Here is a 12,292-nt window from a genome sequence, read left to right on the forward strand (position 1 = left end):
AGCAAAAGCTTCCAAATGCGAATGCCACACCTGGAATCAGCTCCAGACTTTTTACCTGCTTAATTGATGAAGAAATAACGAAGGGATAGCCCACACCTGTCCTTGAAACAGCTTTTGAAATTTTCTTTTGGTCCCTTGTACAAGAGGGGGCTACATATTAAAGAGCTGTAATTCTTAAACCCTTCCACCAATTTGGATGTGAATACCCTCAAAGAGACACTTTAAGCCCATAATATTATTTAACTGTGACTTGCATATATTTCGGTAAACATCCAAAATAACAGAACCTGTGTCAGTGTCCAATTATTTCCGGACCTGGCTGTATGTCAAGCGACAGGGCTCATGTGTTGCAGCCTGTGCTATTAAGCCTGTGCTATTAAGCCTGTGCTATTAAGCCTGTGCTATTAAGCCTGTGCTATTAAGCCTGTGCTATTCTTGTGTGCAACAACACATGACTAATGTACCTTTTCACACAAACGCACCAGCAGCTTTGACAATACATCAGCCCAATCGCCAAAAATAGCACCTTTTACTTCTTATCAGAAGCCTTTTCTCTATTCAAATGTGTTCCTCTGCAACCTAAGCTAGTGTGAGTATTATTTTTTTTCACCTTTCTTTTATATAAGGAAATATGCATAACTTTACATTTTAACATTCTATTTATTCAAATCAAACAATTCCATGTTTTGTCTTCAGAAACGTTCCCTCGCATAGGACATAGTGTATACTGTCTGTTGCAATCTGCAAAAACATTGAAACTGTAGGCTAAACCAATGTGAAAAAAGTATTTAGTCAGCCACCAATTGTGCAAGTTCTCCCACTTAAAATGATGAGAGAGGCCTGTAATTTTCATCATAGGTACACTTCAACTATGAGAGACATTGTATGGTTTTTTATGAATTTATTGGTAAATTCCTTGGTAAAATAAGTATTTGGTCACCTACAAACAAGCAAGATTTCTGGCTCTCACAGACCTGTAACTTGTTCTTTAAGTGGCTCCTCTGTCCTCCACTCGTTACCTGTATTTATGGCACCTGTTTGAACTTGTTATCAGTAAAAAAGACACCTGTCCACAACCTCAAACAGTCACACTCCAAACTCCACTATGGCCAAGACCAGAGAGCTGTCAAAGGACACCAGAAACAAAATTGTAGACCTGCACCAGGCTGGGAAGACTGAATCTGCAATAGGTAAGCTGCTTGGTGTGAAGAAATCAACTGTGGGAGCAATTATAAGAAAATGGAAGACATACAAGACCACTGATAATCTCCCTCGATCCGGGGCTCCATGCAAGATCTCACCCCGTGGGGTCAAAATGATCACAAGAACACAAGAAAAATCCCAGAACCACATGGGGGGACCTAGTGAATGACCTGCAGAGAGCTGGGACCAAAGTAACAAAGGCTACCATCAGTAACACACTACGCCGCCAGGGACTCAAATCCTGCAGTGCCAGACTTTTCCCCCTGCTTAAGCCAGTACATGTCCAGGCCTGTCTGAGGTTTGCTAGAGAGCATTTGGATGATCCTGAAGGGGATTGGGAGAATGTCATATGGTTAGATGAAACCAAAATAGAACTTTTTGATAAAAACTCAACTCGTCGTGTTTGGAGGAGAAAGAATGCTGAGTTGTATCCAAAGAACACCATACCTACTGTGAAGCATGGGAGTGGAAACATCATGCTTTGGGGCTGTTTTTCTGCAAAGGGACCAGGACGACTGATCCTTGTAAAGGAAAGAATGAATGGGGCCATGTATCGTGAGATTTTTAGTGAAAACCTCCTTCCATCAGCAAGGGCATTGAAGATGAAACATGGCTGGGTCTTTCAGCATGACAATGATCCCAAACACACCGCCCGGGCAACGAAGGACTGGCTTCGTAAGAAGCATTTCAAGGTCCTGGAGTGGCCTAGCCAGTCACCAGATCTCAAGCCCATAGAAAATCTTTGGAGGGAGTTGAAAGTCTGTGTTGCCCAGCGACAGCCCCAAAACATCACTGCTCTAGAGGAGCTCTACATGGAGGAATGAGCCAAAATACCAGCAACAGTGTGTGAAAACCTTGTGAAGACTTACAGAAAACGATTTACCTCTGTCATTGCCAACAAAGGGTATATAACAAAGTATTGAGATGAACTTTTGTTATTGACCAAATACTTATTTTCCACCATAATTTACCAATACATTCATTAAAAATCCTACAATGTGATTTTCTGGATTTTCTTTTCTCATTTTTTCTCTCATAGTAGAAGTGTACTTATGATGAAAATTACAGGCCTCTCGTCTTTATAAGTGGGAGAACTTGCACAATTGGTGGCTGACTAAATACTTTTTGCCCCACTGTATATACTGAAGCAGTGCCTTTTTGGTCAGCAACAGATGGTGCTCATGGGGATGGTATTTTAGATTTTTGTCACTACCCTATCTGGGGCGCAAGAAGCTTTCTGTGCGTTGGATGTACTGTCACTGGGAACAAATGCCACACTCTATCACATTTTACCCGGTGTGTCTCCCAATGTTATAGTTGTGACCATATATGTAGGTACAACCTTGTCTCACCTTGGCAACTCCCAGGGGTTCTGTGTAAGGCACAGATTGGGGACATGCCCCCTGAAACTTATTCCACCAAGCAGCACTGCTTGTTATCACACAGCTCGTAAAGTGAGGAAGTCAACCGAACTAATGTCTAGTGTCGGAGGAAACACTTGTTGGACTTTTAAACTGTCAGTCAGTTTGCAGTGTCCGAGCTGAAAGAGTCACAAGAGTGCAATGAGACAGGCAGTGCCCTGATGTCCCTACTCAGACGGTACAATGATTATTGTGCACCGTGCATTGGGAGTCCTGGTCGCGGCTGACAGGGACACATCCCTGGAATTGAATCAGGTTGTAATGGCTCACTTCCAGAGCGCCATTTTCCCTGTTACCACCCAGCTAGAATTCTTTAAATCCTAAGAAGCATTCCTTGGACTAGTACATTTCAGCAGGTAGTCATCCAGGAAAGAGGACAACAACAAAACAGGCTGTTTGTTTGTCTTGATTGCACCAAATATATTCTACTGCAGATCAATTTCCCTTACATTCCTAGATAGTTAAACTGTTTTATTAGCAAATGCCTTAGATTAACACTCTCTTTGGATATGCTTTCTCTATTTGAAATGTTGCTAGAGACATTAATCATGTTCCCTCTCCTGCCCCCCCCCCCACCCCACACACACACTCTCTCTCTCCCTGTCCAGGTTGTATGAAGGGAAGGAGCAGGTCGAGTTCGAGGAGTCTCTTCGGAGGCTCTTTGAGTCCATCAACAACCTGATGACCAGTAACCAAAACACAACTGTCTTACTGCAGGTGAACATCCTCCTCTCCTATTCTCTCCATCATCTAGTGCACATTATAGATTACTCATTCGGATTTAATTGTAACTGATGGGTGTGCAAACTGTGGTATTTCAGCAGATACTGTAGAAAAGTTTGTGTTTGAAAAATTTGGAAAATTCCAGGGGGGTGAATGCCTTGTTAAACCTTCAACTGAGGTCAGTCACAGTGTTCAACTGAGGTCAGTCACAGTGTTCAACTGAGGTCAGTCACAGTGTTCAACTGACGTCAGTCACAGTGTTCAACTGAGGTCAGTCACAGTGTTCAACTGAGGTCAGTCACAGTGTTTAACTGAGGTCAGTCACAGTGTTCAACTGAGGTCAGTCACAGTGTTCAACTGAGGTCAGTCACAGTGTTCTGTCCCTATGTTCTCTGTTTAAGGCAAGATAGCATTCCACTGTGCTTGTTTTGTAGTTGAATCTTTGTCATGCACACTGGCTCTCAGAAAAATTCCCTTCCCTTGGACTAGGCCATATTTTATTGTCACAACATGCAACCAGAATGTCAAAGTGAAAAATAAATTCTACAAATTGTTCTAAATTAATAACTTACAAAACAGAAAATAGTCGATATTGTGTTGATCAGTGGCAAAAAAAAATCATGTTGTAACAAAATCAAATGTGGAAATGTATTAGGCATGAATACTTTTAAGAGCCACTTTAGTGGTCTTTTTTTTCTTCTCCTGATTTGATTCATTCTACTGTCCTGGGACTCAGTGGGGTCTGTATGGGTTTGGGATCTTCTGTACAATAATCTCTTTCTAAGTTAGAAATGTTGTGATGGTACTGTAGGTTTGGGCTTCGCGTGTTTGTGGAATAGAATGGTTACTTTCTGAATTTTGATATTAGTGGGTATAGTCCTCATTTTTCATTAGCGTGAAATGGGGTAGGTGTTGTACTCTAAGAGCTCTGCATTCAGAATCTTATTGTGTGCGGACCGCAGGTTCTCGTATCCCTACTAGGCAGGGGGTTCTAAAACAGGTCTCTTAGATCCATATCCGGCAGATTCACAGCCTTCCTGTGATGTGGATTTAGGCCAGAATAGGTATACTTCTTTGCGAACTTCTAGACAGGAGTGTTTAGGCAGAGTAGTGTAGAGTCGTGTAGAGTTGTGTAGAGTTGTGCATCTGCATGTATTTTGTTGTTTACTGTCAGGGAATAAGTCTGACAGAAATTGTGCAGAAGATCTAAGTGCTGTTTAATGCCGTCCTTGGTTAGGGGCAGAAACACCTGTGATCTTCAAACTATAAACATTTGATTTCAGTCCAGCAGTGTGAGGCTGGATGCTGCAGAGCTTTCTAGTACCCTTGCCAATTTATTGATCTGGAAGTTGGAGAGTGGGATTGATTTTACCGTATGCCAAACAGAGTTAAAATATTTTTTTAAAGCCAACAGAGCATGAAAAGCTTTTCTGGGGATTGATTGTTAACTAGGATGTGCAAATGTGTTAATACTGTATGTGAACTGTTGTAACTGGTGTTTTGTTAAAAATCTGATTTGATATTTGCTGAGGATAAGGTTTTCACTGAGGAAAGGAATCTACAGTTGATGATACTGCTTAGGATGTCTGTCTTCATTTCTTTGGATTAAGGCTCAGCCTTTGGTTGGTTTTAGACCAAGTTTGAGAATAGCCCATTCAAATTTGTACCAACCCCAGGGGCTTTTATGAGGGTCGGAAGGTTTCTACGTTGTCCTCTAATTCAATGTTGTTTTACGTTTCTTTCTCTATCTCTCTCTCTTTAGGTGGCTGCTCTGAAGTACCTGCCCACCGTCTTGCAGGATGTGGAGACGGTCTTCGATGCCAAACTTCTGAGGTGAGCCCTGTCCTCCAACGCCCCCACCACATTGTAGTTCCTATTTCATGGATCTCAGAAGAACCGTAAATAGGACTGCGGTCACTATAGGTCAGAGTGCACTGTGATGTGACTTGTCCATCACCTCGTCTCTCTCCTCAGTCATCTGTGCCCTGTGTCCCCTCTGACCCTTTCCTCTCTGGAAGGTGATCCTTTCATCACACTGTCTACATACAACCACAATAAAACAGCCCAGTCAAAAAAGTGTCTCTTAGCCCTCAGCCCTCTGCCGAGGCCAGTGCCTTATTCCCTTCGCTTTAACTCACAGTGACTCAGCAAATCCTCTATTAACCTTTCATTAACCCCTTAGAGACGGATAATGTTGCCTTCACAGTTCCCGTAATGACCACTGATATGACTCTTTACTCCAGCCCCAGACCTTTTAGCATTGCAATTGAATGTGTCTAGTCTCTCTGTGGCAGACAGGGGTTTGGTTCCAGACAAACGCAATGCTCTTTTATCTCACATGACATTTCTGTGACCTGTGTTTGAGACTCATTTCTTTCCAAGTGTGTGTGTGTGTGTGTCTGGGTGTGTTTGCGAGTGTCTGGTCTGTTGTGTCTCTGGAGTGGCTGAGTGTCAATACAATGTCACAAAGATGTTATCTTAAACATCTGGCCGCAGGGCACCTGCACCACACTGATAACACACACACACACACACACAGTTATGTACTACATGTGCTATGTACTATAGACACAACAACCAGCTTACATAGTTGGGTAGGTAGGTAGTTGGGTGGGTAGGTAGGTAGGTGGATGGGTGGGTGGGTGGGTAGGTAGGTAGTTGGGTGGGTGGGTAGGTAGGTAGTTGGGTAGGTAGGTATGTATTTGGGTGGGTAGGTAGGTAGTTGGGTGGGTGGGTAGGTAGGTAGTTGGGTAGGTAGGTATGTATTTGGGTGGGTAGGTAGGTAGTTGGGTGGGTGGGTAGGTAGGTAGTTGGGTGGGTGGGTAGGTAGTTGGGTAGGTAGGTAGTTGGGTTGGTAGGTAGTTGGGTTGGTAGGTAGTTGGGTGGGTAGGTAGGTAGTTGGGTAGGTAGGTAGGTAGGTGGATGGGTGGGTGGGTAGTTGGGTAGGTAGGTAGTTGGGTAGGTAGGTAGTTGGGTTGGTAGGTAGGTGGGTGGGTGAGTAGGTAGGTAGTTGGGTGGGTGGGTAGGTAGGTAGTTGGGTGGGTGGGTAGGTAGTTGGGTGGGTAGGTAAATATGTGGGTAGACTTTTTATATCCACTGTATGTAGGTAGCTGGGTGAGTAGGTAGGTAGTTGGGTGTGTAGGTAGGTAGTTGGGTGGGTAGATATCTAGGTTTTTGGGTGGGTAGGTAGTTTGGTCGGTGGGTGGGTGGGTGGGTTTGTGGGTAGATAGTTGAGATGCCCTAAAGCTAGTGGACCATCACTAGTAGTATAACCATAAAATGTATTTTATGAGGGTGCCCATGTAGAGAACTGTTTATTGCAGTGCCCAGGGTCATCATGAGCTGTATCTTTACTTTAATCAATGAACACAATTAACCAATGGGACTGTTCCAAATAGGGAAATAGAGGAAGGCAGACGGGACAAACGGACTGACAGACTGGTGGGCATGCGGGTGTATAAACTACAATAACATGACATTTTCGTTTTTAATTAGATAGTAATTACAGAGCCTGATTAGCATACAATGGACCACAGAAATATTCTCCCTACTGTCCAGAAAAAGAAGAGAAAGGCAGTTGTCTTTACTATTTAATTTGTGTTGTTAATCTAGCTAATGAAAGCGCTGTATCAGCTACATTAATAAATCCAACTAAAAGGAGAATAATGGGAGCCCCTCATGCTTACTCTGTACGAACCAGTCGATGCTTTGTATCCAGCTTGTTTAATTATTTTGTTATTGGATTCTGGGCTGAGGGTGACACCAACTTGTGTCTTCATTAGTCTGCGTCGCTAGTTTGCCTAATTTGTTTTCTTGTGGCCCACCTAGGGTATGTCCCAAAAGGCATCCTATTCCCAGTATACCCTTCAGTATATACTCTGATCAAAGGTAGTACACCATATAGTGGGTAGTGGTCCATTTGGAATACAAGTGTATCTTCCGTGCTGTGTAGCTGTATCTGAGTGTTTTCTCTCCTGTTCTTGCTCGGATCAGGCAGAATGTAGGTTAATGTTTGGTTTTGAATGACGTGTGTAATTTCATCCACTGTGGTAATAGTGTAATGCTATTCATATACAAATGCTGCAGCTACACAAGCTTAACATACTTCCTGATTGAACACAAGATAAAACGAACGTGTAGAAATCACAAAATGACTATCGCTGTACATGAAATTAATCATATTCTATTTACACTGGAAATGAGTGTTATATTAAAACTGTAGCTTGGGACTTAGCGATTTCCCTTCTACCCTGGCGTAGGAATTTTGCTCATTAACCACCCTCCCTGCCTGCCTCCTTCACTGCCTCCCTCCCTAACTCCTTTCTTCCTCTATGTCCTCTCTGCCTCTCTCTGTCTACACCCACCCCCACTCCAGTCAGTTGCTGTATGACTTCTACACCTGCATTCCTCCTGACAAGCTGCAGAAACAGAAGGTGTCATCCATGACTGAGATCGTCAGCAGCAAACTGTTCCAGAAGCAGGGTAAGACAAACTGTCCAATCAGGTCGTTCCATGCTAGACAACTTTGGTAAAGTACCAGTAGCACAAGACACCATTGGAACAGACCGCACCTACCAGTTTGCTCTCTCGCCTGCCCTTCCATATTGACGCCTCATTGGCTTTTAGTTGTGTGACAAGCTAATTGTCTGAGTAGGCCCCGACTGACGCAGACCTCTGGGTGCTGATATTTTGTGATTGGCTGTTGATAAGTAGACCGTTACTGAGCTGTCTCCACAGAGCCAGACTCAACTGATTGATTGGCATCACAGACATCTGAATGAATGTTAAAGTGACACTGAGAGAGACAGGGAACAGAAAAAGAGAGGAGAGAGCGAGAGACGGAGGACGACATGATAGACTGTTTATTTTCTTTTTCTTTCATATTTTCCACTTGCTTTGACAATGTAACCACATTTTTCCCATGCCAATAAAGCCCTTTAAATTGAATTGACAGACAGAGAGATGGAGCTGAAAGAGAGCTGAGAGAGATAGTGAGTGAGGGACCAACCTTTTACAGACTCAGTAAGCATTGCCTTCCTGTCAAGCGAGGCCACCATAGAAACACCTGAGAAAGAGAAAACAGAGCATGTGCACACTGCCCAGAAAATGAGGTGGAAACAAAGCTGCATTTCCTAACTGCCTAACTGCCTGCCCAATGGATGACCATATCAGAAACACATCCAGGAACACAACTAATTGAAAGCTAACAACATTGAGAATATAACTAATATTCATCTCTTTATTCATTTTATCTGGACGTCCATACTGTAGTCTTAATGGTTTTCAAATTGTTATACACATTGTGAAACAAATTTATAAATTTTTTAATGACTCTATTTTTTAGTTTATGTAGAATTTCAGATTTGTTTCTTTAATTTTCATGAATATAAACAAATGCTTCCCATGCCGATGAAACAGAAACCGACAGCAAAGAGAGACAGAGAGAGAGAGAGGGGGCAGAAACAGACAGCAGAGAGAGAGGGCAGAAGAGAAAGATATTACCTCACATTTTTACATTTTAGTCACTTAGTTATAGCTTGTATCCAGAGCATCCAGCATCTGGTGTCTTCTACCTAACACAGCCAGGTGACACCAGCCCACAGAATGCTAGTCAGTACATTTGTTCTCAGCAAAGAAGTTATCAGCCAAAACAGTGCTAAAAGAGTAGGGCTTAAGACTGAAATCCCCCCGTCCTCCCCAATCCTCGCTCCCTGGACAATCTTTGTCTCCGGGTGACGGATGCTGTTGGACCTGAGGTGCGTGTGTGTGTGCGTGCACGTTGTTTTGTTGTGTGCGTGAGTGTTGTGTAGCCGGTTTGGGGTTGATGATTATCGATGTTGTTTTTGGTCGGCGTCGCTGTGGGTGAATCATCAGTCAACCATGGCCAGTTGCTGCCTGGTCTAGTTGGTGGCAGGGGACGAGGGGGCGGGGTGTAGGAGCGGGGGGCGCGTCTGCATTGCGATGTAGCTCAGCTTAGAAGCTCCTCTCATATTGATCACGGTGGCTGTGATTGATTCCCCCGGGGATCCGGGCACCCCGCGGGCGATGGCCGACTGTCACTATTCACAGAGTCACACTCCGTCACCACCAACCAACCACCACCACATCGGAGTCATATCGGGAGGGGAGAGAGGGGGTGACAACGGGAGGGAAGAGGAACGAGGGAGGGAGATTGAAAGCAACGGAGAGAAAGCGAGGGATAGGGGTGTGTAGTATATTGGGGGTGTAAATGGTTAACTGGGAGAGAGAAGCACAGATAGGTTGCCCTCTGCGTTTGTTAGCTGGATAGACACATGCACTGTTCTTGTACTTAAGCTTGATCAGCCTTCAGTTAATACCCGTCCCCCATTGAGGCTGTCATTGTTCAGCAGGGACACTGATGACAGACAGCATTTTGTAACAAGACATTTCCAAGGCTCCCTCTGCACCTGCCTTGTTTGTCCGATAATTTATTTACTAATTCCATCTCAATCCTTAGGCGCTTGCTGAGGACTGCCTCTCATTTTAATTGAGATGTATTTGGCCTTGGGTTGTAAATGTGAGACCGTTTATGGGGGAGCGTTTAGACCAGTCAAATATGCAGGAAGGGAAATTCTGCATTTATTCCAGCTAATGGCTTCTGGACTGCCTTCTCTGGCTCCCTATGCATATTTAATCTACCTGTCCTGTTAAGTTGCCCTCCCATCAATCACTAGGGAAACATGGAATGACAGTGGAGTGATGGGATCGTGTTGTTTGTTGTGAAGATGTTGGTTGTGGTGGTGTGGTGAAGTGTTGAATGTTGTGGTGTTTTGTGGTTTGTTAATGGGTGTGTTGATGGTTTGTCTGTGTGTGTGTTTTGGTGTATGTGTGTGAGTGTGTTTTGGTGTTGTGGTGTGTGTGTGTTGTATTGTGTGGTGTTGTGTGTTAAATGGTGTTGTGTGTGGTGGTGTTGTGTGTTTTGTGTTGTTGTGTGTTGAGGTGTTGTGTGTGTGTGTGTGTGTTGTCTTGTGTGTTGTGTCTTGTTTTGTGTTGTAAAGTGTAGTGTTGTGTAGTGGTTTGTGTGGTGTCATGTGTTATGTGGTGATGTGTGGTGTGTGTGTATGTGTATTTATTTGTGTGTGTTTGTGAAGTTACTTGTGTTTTTGTGCTGGCTGTCTCTGTCCTCGGGGTTATGACACAGGGTTATTTCCAAGGACCATGGATAACGTTTGAACAGATTATATTTTGACCACTAGATTTATTTGATATAATGCTCCATGGATTAAGGAGCCTGGCAGAGACACACTGGATAATATGGAGACACACACATCCGTAATCTGGTAGTAAATGCCTTATTAAATTCAATTTATAACAATCATTATGGCTCAATTTACCTAAACTATTTTGCTGTCAGAGAGAATGTGACAGACTGAGAATGTTAACGCCAGACAGTCAGACGGAGATACAGATTGTCAGACGCACATACAGACAGTCACACGGACATCCAGTCAGACGGACATACAGTCAGACGGACATACAGACAGTCAGACGGACATACAGTCAGACGGACATACAGACAGTCAGACGGACATACGGACAGTCAGACGGACATACAGTCAGACGGACATACAGACAGTCAGACGGACATACAGTCAGACGGACATACAGTCAGACGGACATACAGACAGTCAGACGGGCATACAGACAGTCAGACAGACATATAGACAGTCAGACGGACATACAGTCAGACGGACATACAGACAGTCAGACGGACATACAGACAGTCACAAGGACATATAGACAGTCAGACTGACATACAGACAGTCACACGGACATACAGACAGTCAGATATACAGACAGTCAGACGGACATACAGACTGTCAGATGGGCAATACAGACAGTCAGACGGGCATACAGACAGTCAGACGAACATATAGACAGTCAGGCGGACATACGCATTCACTCAGACATATAAAAAGACAGCAACATTAGAGGAATACAACCACAGATCAGCTAAATGAAAACTCTAAATGGGCTAGTCTGTTTATTTGCTTTCCGAGATGGTTTAATTAATATCTCTTCCCATGCATTTCTTACCCAAAGTGTTATTCATGCATTGACTGCAGTATGAAACATACATGTTTCCAAGCCGTGCATATACTACTGTACATAATGTGTGTGTGTGTATGTGTGTGTGTGTGATACTTAGGCTGATTCTGTCATAGATGTCCCCAGGACTGGATTAATCTCTGTACAGGCAGATTAGCAGGCAGTCATTGAGTCAGGCATATTCATCATAAACATCCCCATTACAATACAATCCCTACAGGCTTTTCTGTTGTAAGAGAAAACAAAGTCCTATCACCACCTTACTCTCTAATGACTGGAGCATCCATATCTGACATATCACAAAGAATATGGATGGAGCTTAGATGAGTGAGTCTGAGGGTGTGTGTGTGTGTATGTCTGTGTGTGTGTGTCTTTGTGTGTATCTGGGTGTTTATCTATGTGTGTGTTTGTCTGTGTCTTGGTGTGTGTGTGTGTGTCTTTGTGTGTTCCTGGGTGTTTATCTGTGTGTGTGTTTGTTCGTGTCTTGGCGTGTGTGTCTTTGTGTGTTTGTCTGTGTCTTGGAGTGTGTGTCTTTGTGTTTTTCTGGGTGTTTATCCGTGTGTGTGTTTGTCTGTGTCTTGGCGTGTGTGTTTCAACATCATATTGCATGTGTTTACTAAGTGGTTCAGATGGATCTGGACAAATATTTTTGTAATTATAGCTCATCTGTCCCGAAGGTCTATATTTCTGACTATGCAAACAGTTTGTTTGGAAGGGGGGAGAGGTGCTGCAGATGACTGGGGGTAATGGAGGAATAAATGGAGTTTCGTCTTTTTGGGAAATGACTGTCTATCTGCTGGCTCTCTGTTATTCTGGCCCCGTCAGTCACCCAAGACAGGGTTTCCCTTTTTTGCGTGTGACCCCATTTTGATATC

At 43.6% G+C, this 12,292-nt stretch overlaps 2 protein-coding genes across 3 annotated transcripts in view; one reads left to right on the top strand and one right to left on the bottom strand.

Moving 5' to 3' along the window:
* Nucleotides 1-12,292, bottom strand: part of LOC105025224 (inhibitory synaptic factor 2A) — a 76,640-nt gene that overhangs the window by 23,206 nt on the left and 41,142 nt on the right. Inside the window, exon 5 of the mRNA XM_034291991.1 lies at nucleotides 8,356-8,412. Coding sequence (XP_034147882.1) covers nucleotides 8,356-8,412 — 57 coding nt within the window. The remainder of the gene's footprint in view (nucleotides 1-8,355; nucleotides 8,413-12,292) is intronic.
* LOC105025225 (dedicator of cytokinesis protein 2) overlaps nucleotides 1-12,292 on the top strand; it is a 103,360-nt gene that overhangs the window by 21,539 nt on the left and 69,529 nt on the right. For both annotated transcript variants that reach the window (XM_029119192.2, XM_010895771.4), the window contains exons 22-24: nucleotides 3,233-3,341; nucleotides 5,110-5,180; nucleotides 7,723-7,829. In XM_029119192.2, coding sequence (XP_028975025.2) covers nucleotides 3,233-3,341; nucleotides 5,110-5,180; nucleotides 7,723-7,829 — 287 coding nt within the window. The remainder of the gene's footprint in view (nucleotides 1-3,232; nucleotides 3,342-5,109; nucleotides 5,181-7,722; nucleotides 7,830-12,292) is intronic.

This window comes from Esox lucius, chromosome 4 (genome assembly GCF_011004845.1).
Source record: "Esox lucius isolate fEsoLuc1 chromosome 4, fEsoLuc1.pri, whole genome shotgun sequence".
Taxonomy (NCBI): domain Eukaryota; kingdom Metazoa; phylum Chordata; class Actinopteri; order Esociformes; family Esocidae; genus Esox; species Esox lucius.